At 39.2% G+C, this 13837-nt stretch overlaps 1 protein-coding gene across 1 annotated transcript; it reads right to left on the reverse strand.

The window, feature by feature from the left end:
• Positions 1-7501: 7501 nt before the first annotated feature.
• CUNH9orf40 (chromosome unknown C9orf40 homolog) lies at positions 7502-13132 on the reverse strand. The gene is made up of 2 exons (XM_040255130.1): positions 12430-13132; positions 7502-8079 (listed from the first exon to the last, which is right to left on the reverse strand). Exons 1-2 carry the CDS (start codon positions 12856-12858, stop codon positions 7921-7923), a joined length of 588 nt encoding a protein of 195 aa, XP_040111064.1. The 5' UTR covers positions 12859-13132; the 3' UTR covers positions 7502-7920.
• Positions 13133-13837: the final 705 nt, after the last annotated feature.

Below are 13837 nucleotides of genomic sequence, written 5' to 3' on the forward strand. Positions count from 1 at the left end.
CGTGAGATTATGGGTCCTTTTAAAATCCACTAAAGGATGTTGATTTTTTAAAAAGCAGCCACTCAGCCCAGTTAGGTTCAGACCATAAATTCTGTCTCTTTTGTGGGTATGGTTCTAAAGTCAGTTTAGTTGTCAAAGTCTTGGCTATGTTGCTAAGGGCCTGCCCCATGGATGCATCACTCAGATACCAGTGAAGAAACTGGGCACAAGTTCATACTGTGGTTTAGTTCTCAATGTCTTTGCTATATAGCTTTTAATCTGTCCCACGAATGTGTACCTTAGGGCAGTGGTCCCCAGCATTTTTGGCACCAGGGGCCGGTTTCATGGAAGACAATTTTCCATGGATCAGGGGTGGTGGGGGCGGGGGAGGTGGTTTGGGGATGACTCAAGAACATTACATTTATTGTGCACTTTATTTCTGTAATTATTACAACAGCTCCACCTCAGATCATCATTAGATCCCAGAGGGTGGGGACCCCTACCTTAGGGAGGAGCCCAGGACTAATGCCAGTTTATATACAGAATTAGTACTTACCAAATCTCTTATCTCCAGAATTCTTTCTTCTACTCAAAGCAGCTTTCTTTCTTGGTCTTCTACCCAAAAAATGAAGCTTCTCTCAGAATTTGGACTGCCCACACTTCCATGGTAGTTCTGCTGAGTGTTTACTCTTTATTCAAAGCTGGGAAAAGGGGTAAGAAATAAAACCAGAAAACTTAAGATTGTATGAGTTGCTTTGCCAAATTTGACTTCTGTTTCCAATCCAGTAGTTTTCATTTAGTTTTCAGAGACCACAGATCTATTTTTGCTGAAGTTTTTAGTTGTAATTAGTGGGAAAGAGAAAGAATGTACTGAGTTTATTGCATCTTGATCAGCCCTTAAAGACCTAATTTTATTCTCACTTATTTTTTAAAATATTTGGCTGTCCCAAGTCTTAAGTGCAGCACGACAGATGTGAGATCTAGTTCCCTCACCAGGGTCTGAACCCAGGCACTCCAAATTGGGAGCAGAGTCTTAATCACAGGACAGCCAGGGAAGCCCCTATTCTCACTTATTTTTAAGCATTTTTCTATATCATTAAAATTCTTAATAACATTATGATTTCATTCTGTTATACACAGATTATCCATCCATTCACTTCAAAGCTATTATTTATAATATTCTACTATTATAAATAATACTGTTATTTTTAGGATAATTTTCCTATATAGAATGACCTGTTCAAATTATAGTAAGGCTCTTAAGGCATATCATCAAATTGCTTTTAAGAAAGGTGTTAGATATACAGGAATCTAGAAAGATGGTAATGATAACCCTATATGTGAGACAGCAAAAGAGACACAGAGGTATAGAACAGTCTTTTGGACTCTGTGGGAGAGGGTGAGGGTGGGATGATCTGAGAGAATAGCATTGTAACATGTATATTATCATATGTGAAACAGATCACCACTCCAGGTTCGATGCATGAAACAGGGTGCTCAGGGCTGGTATACTGGGATAACCCAGAGGGATGGGATGTGGAGGGAGGTGGGAGGGGGCTCACGAAGGGGAACACATGTAAACCCATGGCTGATTCATATCAACATATGACAAAAACCACTACAATACTGTAAAGTAATTAGCCTCCAACTAAAATAAATAATTTTTTTTTAAAAAAGGTGTTAGTAAAACTAAAGCATTATCTGCGACTTTTTCCAATTTATATTGGAAAGTAGTATCCTAAATTTAGGATCACAATCGATTAGAAATTTTTTTTTTTTCGATGCACAAAGTAATTCATTGTGGCACTATCTGTAACAGAAGAGATTGGAAACAATTCAACAGTTCGATAAGAGGACTGGTGAATAAATACTGATGCAGTTACCTGAGGGACAAGCATCTAGACAGATGCAGACAGATCTCAACCAAAATATTTTCCTCGTGTTCATTTTCTGTAAACTATTTTTTTTGCAGTTTAATCCATTACTCATTATTAGAATCATAGTTTCATAATAAATTTGTATGAATTATATATATATATTATATATAGAGAAGAAATTCCATGGCTACCTGCCCATTAATGCAAAAATAAAAACAACAGCGCAAATCAGAAATTAATGAGAGTTTCACTTTCAGGGGTAAGAATAAAGTAGGAAAAACAAGGGAATGAGAGTAGGGTAAAAGATGTAGTGGGAATGACTTCTCAGATTATACATTTTTATATAGTTCTGACTTGTAGAACTATGTGGATATTTTACAAACTTATAAAATTAAAAGAACAAAGATGTAAAGTCAAAACAGAAATAACTGAACCCAACTATATTACAAATAAATGACATAACCACTTTTGAAGAGAGGGATGGGAAATAAGAACCTACTGAAGTAAAACAGTATAATTGAATATCCAAAGACCAAAGACAACAAGAAGTGTATACAGATATTGTAATCTAATTAGCCACCCTGCTTTTTACAGAAGTATGGGTTAACAATTTAGATCATGTTATATATATATATATATATATTTGAGGCAAGAATTGAGTAAATAAGTATACTCTGGATAAACAGCCCAGTTTTCTCACAACTGGAAAAGAGTTAACAAATAAGGAAAGAGGGGAAGATAAAAACGAACCCTGCCATATTGCATCAATATGAATTCATGTACTCAGACACTCAGTCCTATCTGATTCTACATGGACTGTAGTCCAACAGGCTCCTCTGCCTGTGGAATTTTTCAAGCAAGAATACTGAAGTGGGGTACCATTTCCTCCAGATGGGGATCTTCCCAACTCAGGGATTGAACCCTCATCTCTAATACCTCCTGCACACTGGCAGGTGGATTCTTTATCACTAGCGAAAACTGGGAAGCTCCATATGAATTCATGTGTTTTTAAATATTTTAAAAATCCATTAAAAAAAGATGTACAGGATTCCTTGATGGTTCAGTGGTTTAGGACTCGGTGCTAGCATTGCAGGGTTCAATCCCTGGTCAGGGAACTAGGATCACGCAAGCTGTGCAGCCAAAAATAAAAAATGTTTATACAGATATAGACACAATATTCAGATATAGAAATACATATAGTTGTGTACACAAATATATTTTATTGTTCTGTCAGCTGAGAGGACCTAGAAAGCAATGATACCCAATACCAACGATTATATCTTGCACTGAGCTCTTCATTTCTAAATACTTTTCTCTAATAAAGAAGTCAGGGCTTTTTGGAGAAATAATTTCAGGACTAGGGTAGAGAATTTATAAGAGAAACATCTGTGGCAGACGTTTTGTGTGGGAAGATAAGGAAGTGCTAAAAAGTGATGGGGTCTCTATTAGCTTTCTATTGTTGCATAATAAAATTATCACAAACTAAGCAGTCTAGAAAAACAAACCTCTTCAATTAACTCAAGGGTGCCCAAAATCTGCGATCTAATGCCTGATGAGCTGATGTAATAATAGAAATAAATTGCACAATAAATGTGCTTTAATCATCCCCAAACCATCACCCCCAGACACACCGTGGTCCATAGAAAAATTGTCCTCCCCAAAAGTGGTCTCTGGTGCCCAAAATCTGGAACCACTGAATTAACTCACTTTTGTATGTCAGAAGTCCAGTTTGACATGTAATGTTCTCTGTTCAGAGTATCATTAGGCTGAAATCAAGATGTCAGCCAGGCTATGCTCCTTCTCAAAGTCCTCTGGAAGAATCCACTTCCAAGTTCATTCAGGTTGTTAGCTGAGTTTAGATCCCTGAGGTTGTAGGACTGAGGTCCCATTTTCTTCCTGGGTGGCCACAAGGACTTACCCACAGCCTCTGGTGATTGCTCTCAGGTTCTTGCACATGGGCTCCCTCAATATTCAAAGCCAGAGAATTACTCTCCTATTGAACCCCTACCACACTTTGTAGCTCTCTGACTTCCTCTGTCTCTGACCTCTCTACTCATTTTTAAAGGGCTTGTGTGATTTATATCAGGCCCACCTAGTTCACCTCCCTATCTTAAGATCAACTGATTTGAGACCTTAGTAACATCTGCAAAGTAGTCACAGTAGTACCTAAATTAGCGTTTGATCAAATAATGGATGTTACAACAGGGGCTGGGAATCTTGGGATCCATCTCTGCCTATCATGGGGTCATACAACCAACAAATACAAACTGTTATGATATTACTGTTTAGGTCTGTAGACTCCAGATAATAGCTGAAATTCTTTAAAAGTGACCTTCGTAGAGTGTTTACCTCAGTCAACTTTAGGTACTGATATCACTAATAGTTAACTATCTATCAGAAAGATAATGAATACATGCACTTCAAGTACTGTAAAGGAAGAGAAATATGTATTTAGTGGCAATACGGGTTCCTCACAATTACCATGTCATTTCACCTCAACTCTGTTCCTCGGAGATAAGTATTAGTGTTCCCATTTTCTGAGGAAAAAAACAAGACTCAAATTGTTAAGTACAGTGATGCCACAGCTGGCACTGATTTCCATCCTTCACCTTGTAAGTGCAAAAGTGTTCTCCCAATATTAATCAGTATTCACATAATAAATAACAAAATACATTTTAAAAGGAGGAGAGCAAAAGAACCAACTTGAAGTGACTTTCAACAATTAAACCTGGGATCTGTGTAACTAAATAATGATAGCAACAGATTATAACTCATAGGATAAAATATATACCATTAGTCTATACTGATATAATCAATTGACTATAGAAATGAGGATGAAAGGAAAGCTCTCCTTTACAGAATTCCAATAAATACAGTAGAGATGATGGAAACAGAAAATTAACATTTGTCATATACCAGAGAAATAGGTATTTCAGGCAAGAATCATCAAGCTTCTAAAATTTGTGTGAACGAGAAATTTATATAGTTTCAAAACTTTTCCAGAAGTTAATTATTAATTAAAGGAGAAAACTGTAACTTTACAAGAAAGAAACGTGGCAGACACCACCGTAGCCAACTAATCAAAGTTACAATCACCAGTGACACAAACTGACATCCAGTGCCTCCTGGTACAATGAACCAAGCTTACAACACTTCTATGCAGTTCTTATCAAAAATGCATAATTATCGGAAGTATCAGACGAATCAACAGAAATCAAGTGTCATCTGATGAAATAACTAACCAGTCCTCTTCAAAAAGTACCAAGGTCGTGAAAGGCAAGGAAATTTTGAGAAACTGTGTAAAGAGGATTAAGGAGATAGAACTAAACATGTAACACAGATTGAATCCTGAGCCAGAAAAGGGACGTTAGTAAGACAGCAATGAAATCTGAATCTTCCCTTTTTGACATACATTCTTTAAAGAAGTTGTCTGATGTCACTCTTTCCATGTCCTCATAAAAGTGTAATAGAATTATACTGATGTTAATTTCCTCATGTTCATAATCATACTGTGATAATGTAAGATACTACATTAGGGAATCTGAGTGAAGGGCATACAACTTAAAAAAAAAACCTACTTTTTAATTTCCATTTCAATTTATTCACAAGGTTATTCTGCCAAGTTACCTGAGGCAACCAATTTTTTTTTTAGAGGACAAAATTATTTCAAATCTCTCTATATATGTAAACACACACATACATACCCTGTATGTGTATATTGTGCATATTTTATGTATTTATATATATATATTTTACATTTTACTAAAATACATATACACCTACATAAAATATTAAAACTTTTAACATAATAACAGCAAGTATTTTCCCTGAATCTTTACCTTAGTTTTTTTTGACATATCCTTGAAAAAGACATCCAAGCTACTCTGCATCTTCACTCAGACACTGCAATGTGGTATCCTATGAAATTTCCTGTCAAAGTAAACCATCTCTTATTGCTCATTTGGGAGACATCTTAGTCCTTATAGTCTTAACACATTTCCAATGTCTATTGGATCTCTACAACAAACCTTTTGTATACACTTCTAAGGGAAATGGCCGAAAATTGCCAGCATGACCTTCCCAACAGATAAGAGCACACACTCATTCGTTCATGCAACTTGCTACTATGTGGCAGGCATTGTTCGGGCACTAGGAAGAGCAGTGCAAAAAAAATGGACACTTTCCCCAAATAATAGGGCACCTTCTTACCCTCAGGATTAACTATAAAGGAAGAAGAAAGTTTCCCCTTTTTACTGACTTTTAACTGCTACCCTCCACTCCACAGTTCCTTTGCTATTTCTTCAAATTCCAGCTCTTCTCCTTAAAACTTCTAGTAGCAATTAAAGCGGAATGAAGTGCAACTATAGGAAGCACATTTATTCCAAATATCTTTTTTGTACCTTTAAGAATATTATGAGAATTAGACAAGATGATCCAGGTACTTAGTACATTGTTTCACAATATATATAGTCTGAGGTAGATACTATTTATTCTAATTTTACAAGCTGACACATCTGGGGCTTGGAGATGAAAAATAATTGTCCATGTGGATTCTCCAGGCAAGAATACTGGAGTGAGTTGCTATAACCTCTTCCAGGGGATCTTCCCAACCCGGGATCGAACCCAGTTTCCCACATTGCAGGTGGATTCTTTACCATCTGACCCAGCAAAGAAGCCCAAATTTAATACTACATAGGTAGAAAGCAGTAGGACAAGACTTTGAACCATACCTGACCCCAAAGACTTAGTTATACAAGTTTGTTTTCTCTTCTACAATATTCTTACTAATGTCAGCCCATATTTAAATGCTACAGTACACACTAGGATTTCTTTTTTTCTCAATGGCATCCTTCCTATATTTTGGATCTAATGTCATTAACAACAAAAATATACAAAGACAAGTCAGTCAATTACAAAGCCAACACTCTGGATGCAGTACAAAAGTTAATAAACTTAATTACTGATACTAATATAACTGAAAACACAAGTTGCTTAATTTCTTTAACAATGACAGACTCATAACATTACAATTTAATTGTAACAAAGCCATCAACAGAGCAAAATAAAAACAAAGCTAATTAAGAAGGCAGTGCTTCAGCTCATTAGTTATCTCCTTTAAACAGGAAAACCTACTATTAGTCTACTAGTTCTCAAACCAGTCTGCACATTTGAGAAATGGGAGGAAGAAGGATTGGTGCTTAAAAAAATAGCTATACCCAAGTCCACCTCAGAACAATTATATGAGAGTCTCTCAAGAGTGGGGCCCATAGAAAATCTTTGAAAGTTGTAAGTGTTGATGACTACAAGTCTAGATAATAAGCAATAAACACCATGTCCTCAAAGCAATTCAAAATCAAGAAGTAACAATAAAAAAAAGAAATATAAATTTCTTCTTATCCTAAGAAAGGAGGGGAAGGAATCATCTGCTCAATTCTCTTTCTTCTTTATCCATTACTGATGGCCTAAAGTCAAGTTTAAGAAATATTAACTACTGGAAGTTATACAAACATGCTACCCAAACTGAAATTCTCACTACATTTAAAAAGCTCTTTTAAAACTATACCAGGTTTCAGAAAGAACACCATTTTAAGTTTGCACAGATGTTTAAGTCAGCTATTTGTTCAACAAAAAAAGAGTCACTGAAGTGTATGAGAAAGTATTTTATTAATAAGTTATTATAAAACAATATTCATTTCATGTACACAAATTAACTTTTTGGTGCAACAAGAGGAATATCTGAATGTTTCCCATCTATTTCTGTAACTGTCAGAATTACTTTTGTAAGACTGATATCTTCAAATTTAGAACCTACACATACATTTTTCTTAAGAATGCTCACGTAAAGTACTTCCCCTACAACTGCACTATATCCTTGACAAATCCCCATTGGGAGGTACAGTAGTGACTGCAGGCATTTATCTTTGAAACAACTTTTCCTCATTTTTCAGGTTTGGGAATGATAACACATCAAGTATGGAAAATAACTTTTTTCCTTAAGAATACATAAATTCACTTAGAGATGTCTCCACAAGTTGAGAAAAACCCACTTCTTTAGCTCCTTCTGTCAAGACTCCATATCAATCTCAGCCACTTCATTCTTGCCCTGCAGTGCTGTTTCTGTCAGGCTGTCTTCGCTTACATCTTCAATGTCTGCCAGATCAATAGGTGGTAAAGGGTTCCTCCAGTACTGGAAGGTGTTATACTGCCAAAATTCTTCACTGAGCTTTATGAAAAGGAGAGAGATGAAAGCACATCAATGGTCTAGAAAAAGCTGAGGTTTTTCATGAAACCCATTTTTTGTTTTAAAAGCAAACTCACATAAGATTTTGCAGTCTTTAATTTTGCATCTTCAACAAATAAACATTATTAACTCTGTCTAATCAAAGTACTTCATGGGCTCAGTCAAATCCATATTTTCATATTCATGAATTTGTGAAAGTATGTCTTGCTAGTAGTTTAAATGTAAAAGAATCTCCTCCAAGAGCTTCTCTCCCCAGAATTTTCTTCTATTTGTCAACCCAAAAATAATGCCTGAAGATGGTCATACAATTTTTTTACCTTTCAATGAGGAAAACAATATAAAAAATACATTGACACATCTTAAAACTTACTTTTGGCCTCTGCCCTGAGGTTTGGAATTTTAATGGGTTGATTTTACATAGGCTAAAATATTTTGACAACCTTCTAAAAAACATTAGAATATAGTAAATAACAAGAAAATCTGAAACTGATCATTTTATTAAACATACCATTTTGTTCAAGACATGACTTTTAACTCAATAAACCAAAACTGATAAATCCAAGTGAGTGCAAGTCCTTTAAAAATTCAACAGCTTATTCTTAAAGGCTATAAAACTGTTCCAAGTAACTATGAAGTAGATGTTCCAAAGAATTTCAAAATTGGCACAAAATTTCAAAAGCATCCCCTAAGTTCGTTGTGCATTGCGATTACATACAGATTTCCAAGGTGATCACTTTGAAGGTTAACACCTTTCCTTGGTGGGTATCAATATATCTATATATTTAGTCTATTAAGTCGTGTCTGTACTTTAGGTTCATACTTGCTATAGCAGCAGTATCCAACAGAAATATAACAGAAGCCATATATATAATTTAAAAATTTCTAGTACCTTCAGTTAAAAAAAAAAAAAGAGTAAAAAGAAACATGTGAAATCAATCCTAAAATTTTACTTGACCTAGTAGAGCCAAAAACACTATCATTTCAAGATACAGTCAATATTTTAAAAAATTAATGTGATGTTTTTACATTTTTCTTGTCATAGTAAAAGTTTAAAATCTGCCAGGTATTTTACACTTCCAGCACTATTCAGACTAGCCACATTTCAATGCTCAATAAGCACATGTCGCTAGTTACTTAAATGGAGAGCACCGGACTTTTCAATAAGTTCATTCAGTGCCTTAGACACTAAGCTTAGCAAATTAAGAGTTCCTTGGGAATTTCTTAACACTGGGATAAAAATTTAATAACCCAAACGATGCCAAGAAAAATTTCATTTTAATTAAGTAAACGGTTAAAAACAATGACCTAGTTCTCTGTCTTTTGGAAAAAACCTATTGTTCAAATTACCTACTTATAAAACACAAATCCAAAAAGATCCCTTAACAAGGTCAGTATAAACTACTAGCTAAGAGCACAAACTTTGCCTACAGGACAGGTCTGCATTTATATGATAACTCCACCACCCATTAACTCTCATCTTGACTGAAGTCTATTTCATCATAGATAAAAAAAAGACTTCGCTCTTGTGCAAATTACGGTCTAGCACTGTAACTGCCAAATATAGTTAGTTATTACAGCCCAAGAAGCCTAGGAACCTGTATAATTATAAACTAAAATCATACCATTTCTGCTTTCTATTTAAAATATCAATTAATAACAGTAAAGGTCAACACTGACAGAGTATTGAATCTGCATAAAGTGACTCTAACATGAGAAAATATATGAATATTCATTGAAGTAACACCTGGTTTTTAGTTCTCCAGTTAAGAAAATACCTGAAACAACTCAATAAATACTCTTGAGATTCTAGGACAGAAAATAGGTACCATCATTCCACCTAGATTTCATCCTTCGTATAGAAAGAACATATTTGAGGAAATTCTTCCTAAATGAGATCCCAAGGGTAAGGATAGGGACTTAAGCTCTGAGAACAAGAGGAACACAGGAAGACATTTGCTGCAGGAACTGAAAAAGCTTTTTAACTTCTACATGTTTTTGCTTTATCCTATTTTCCCTTGGCTGTAAGACTCAACACAAAAATCATGCATCTTTGGTGGCAGCGGGAAAAAAAAGCTGAAGAAAATTAAGTTTGCTCAAAGCAGCAGCTCAAAGAAAAGGACAAAAAAATGGAACACGAGGATTCCTGGGGAAAGAGAACAGGGGACTAGTCTTTATGAAGAAATCCCTCAAAACAAGCTTGTTCCCTGCTTCAGGCTTATAGTGAGCCCAGGAAGCAGAAAGCTTCTAGATGTAGTCACTGCTGTGGAAGAAGATACAGGTTGTGGCCAGGAGATTCTAAGCAGATGTCTGCTGTCAATTTACTAAAAAATTCCTTTGCCTACCTGCCATTTTCATTTCCCTTTTATCAATTTGTGGCACAATGCAGTCAGTATACTCTGGTAGGAAAGCCTATGTATGGGTAGGATACCAGAAACAGTCAAGTTCTCAGACTATCCAGTACTTACCTCCATACCAAATAGGTCTGGATGACTATCATCCTAGATTTTTGCTTTTTTCAGGTTTTGCACATTGGTATGACATGATTTAACTGGAAATTGTAATTCTTTATTCTACTTTAAAACTAAGGACTATCATTCAGTCTTAAGCTGACTTAAACATCTAAAAGCAGTTTGAATTTAAAAAGTCTAAATAAGGTTCATTTTCTAAATTCCAAGAAAACCCGGGATAGAAATAAATGCTCATCATAATAATTATATCTAAAGGATAATTTCCAAAGACCACAGAACAAGATCTTTCAAAACTACTCTATTTTATTGGCAAAGTATTTGATGTATAAGATATTTAGGACAATGGAGAAATGTGGGGCAGATGATATGATGTAGTGGTTGAAGAGAACTTGCTCAAATCTCAGCTCTTCATTTGCTTCTTCCACCTGCAAGATCCTGGTTCAACCCCTAAGTGCCAAAGGCTGCCTGAATTCCTAAAATGGAACCAAAGCTGCCCAATAATACACAATGCCAGTCACAAACATTATTTAAAATTCTCTAATGGCCATACTTGAGAGTCCCTTGGACTGCAAGGAGATCCAACCATTCCATCCTAAAGGAAATCAATCCTGAATATGCATGGGAAGGGCTGATGCTGAAGCTGAAACTCCAATACATTGGTCACCTGATTCGAAGAACTGATATTTGAAAAGACCCTGATGCTGGGAAAAACTGAGGGTGAGAGGAGAAGGGGATGACAGAGGATGAAATGGTTGAATGTCATCACCGACTCAATGGACATGAGTTTGAATAAACTCTGGGAGGTAGTGATGGACAGGGAGGTCTGGCCTGCTGCAGTCCACGGGGTCGCAGAGTCGGACACGACTGAGCAACCGAACTGAACTGACTGAATGGCCATATTTTAAAAGCATATATTTTATTCAAGCCAGTATCTTCAAATGATTTCAATGTCCAATCAATATAAAATTTTTTGAAATCTTTGAAATCTAGTGTGTATTTTACACTTTGAGCACATCTCAGTTTGAACTAGTCACATCTCAGGTGTTGTGTCATAATTCGAGTGGTTGCCACACCTAAGACAACAGATCTAGACATCTTATGTGCAGATAAGGGGCAGGCTCATTTCCCACGGAAGCGAAACTCTCCAAAGATCCTCATACATATGCCTGATGTTGAGAACCAGATTAATTTTCTGATCCTTTTTCATAGGATCAGACTTAACACTGCGTTAAGAATGCCTTTTCCCCGAAATACGGAGGCCCTTCCTCTCAACCAAAAGAGCTGTGCCATCCCTTAAAGGACGTCCAACTGGTGGCTACTACACTGGTCACCCTCTTTAGAAAGAAACCGATCACGAATTCCAGAAAACAATCACCGTTAAACCGTGGCAGACGTAATACACCTTTCTCTGAACTTTGTCGCGGAGCTTAACTTATTGAGGTTCACGGTCAACGTCTTCACCAAAATCTCCCGTCTGTCATGACCCAAGGCCCTGCTTCTCTCTTGGACACCACAAATGCTGAAGGTGCAAGGCCACGTGTATACCTCACCCAACGGTCTGTCTCCCCCTAGTTTAGCTCAGTGCTCTCTGCCCGTCGTAACGAACCAAGACGCTGCCCAAGGCGGGCTCTAGGGCCCTTGGTGTGTTGCTTTGGGCGGGGGGAAGAGGGGTGTCAGTGTACATTCTCATGGGGAGGACCCCAGCTTTTCATCTTGGGCAGGGGTGTCGTGACAAACACGACTTTAGAGAGGGACGATAGGCTCCTTCCCGGGACGAGCAGTGCCTGGAAAAGGGTGACCCTTTCTCCCCAACCCCGGCCCCCGCACCCCGTCGGAGCGCGCCCAGCCCACCACCAGCCCCTACCTGGCGCGGTGCGGCCCCCCAGTCTCCCCGCTGGGACTCTGCGCGCCCCGCCCCATCGTCGCCACCGCCTCTCGGGGGGCGGACACCCCGGGGCTCCTCCCCCGGCCTGCGGGGCCGCACGGGCGGCTGCAGCAGCTGCGACTCGCCGGTCTCCAGGCCGCGGCCCTCACGCTCCGCGCCGTCCTGGGCGCCGGTATCCCCGTCGTCGCGGCGCTTGCTGGGCGAAACCGAAGGCTCAGTCATAGCCCCCGCGTCGATTTTACGCTTTCGGGGCAGCTCGGGGAAGCCGAGGGGCCGCCCGGGATGCGAGGCCCCCGGCGGCGGGATCCAGAGCGGCGGCGACGGCGGCTCCTCAGGAAAGTCGCAGAGCAGGAGCCGCTTCCAAGGCACGTGGAACGTCAGCGGCTCGGCCGCACGGCGCTTGGCCATGGGCCCCGAAGGCTCGGGCGGAGCCCGCCCGGCGCGGGAGGCCGAGTGCTGATAGCTGTGGGGGCGGAAGGTGAGGGCGGAGCGCGCAGCGCGCGAGGGAAGGCGAGGACCGAGTCCAGGCGAGGCCGCCGCTGGAAAGTGCAGAGGGCGGAGGGGGCGGGGCAGCCGATCCGGCCCAGCTCGCGCGCGCAGCCCTCGCCGCCGCCGCTGCCGCCGAAGTGCTGCCGGACGTTGGGGAGCAACCGCGAGGCGGCGGAGATTCGAACCTGCGCACAAATGTGCGCGCGCGCACTCGCGCAAGCCAGGCAGAGCCGCTGGTTGGTGAAGGCTCGCCGGGGCGAGCTCCCGAGCGCCCTCGCGGCCGGAAGTGCGCGCCCTGGGGCGAGGCGGGCTTATTAAAGGCCCAGTGGCTTTGCAGAGGTTTCAGAGTAGCTGTGTATTCCACTGTGTAGCAGTATTCCACCATTGCTTTCCGATTGAAACTTGAAATTGTTTGGCTTTTAAATTCTGTGGGAAGCGCAGCGTTCCTTGCTTGCTCTGCGCGGTGGTCAGAAGTGAGATTCCAAAATCTTTTAGAGCAAAACTGTGTCTTGTCAAAGGACATGAGAGAATAACAACCTTATTTCTAGAGAAAAGTATGCAAGGAAGATAATTGTTCTCTGGTTAGTAATTAATTATCCCACGCCCCTACACATCAAGGCTGTTGTAAGAAGTTAGGGGTAACCAATTGTTTATTATAGAAATATAATAAGGTAGTAAACAGTAGCTTTTTTGTTTGATCTTTGCATTTCCTCCCGTTTTCTCTCATCCCCAGCCCCCCTCCCCTCTGGCAACCTCCTGTTTGTTCTGTGTATCTATGACTGTTTCTCTATTATATTTGCTCATTTATTTTGTTTTTTTAGATTCCACATATAAGTAAAACGATACCATATTTATTTCTCTTATTTCACTTTGCATCAGTTCAGTTCAGTTCAGTCGC

This window comes from Oryx dammah, unplaced genomic scaffold (assembly GCF_014754425.2).
Source record: "Oryx dammah isolate SB20612 unplaced genomic scaffold, SCBI_Odam_1.1 HiC_scaffold_1, whole genome shotgun sequence".
In the NCBI taxonomy this organism is placed as follows: Eukaryota; Metazoa; Chordata; class Mammalia; order Artiodactyla; family Bovidae; genus Oryx; species Oryx dammah.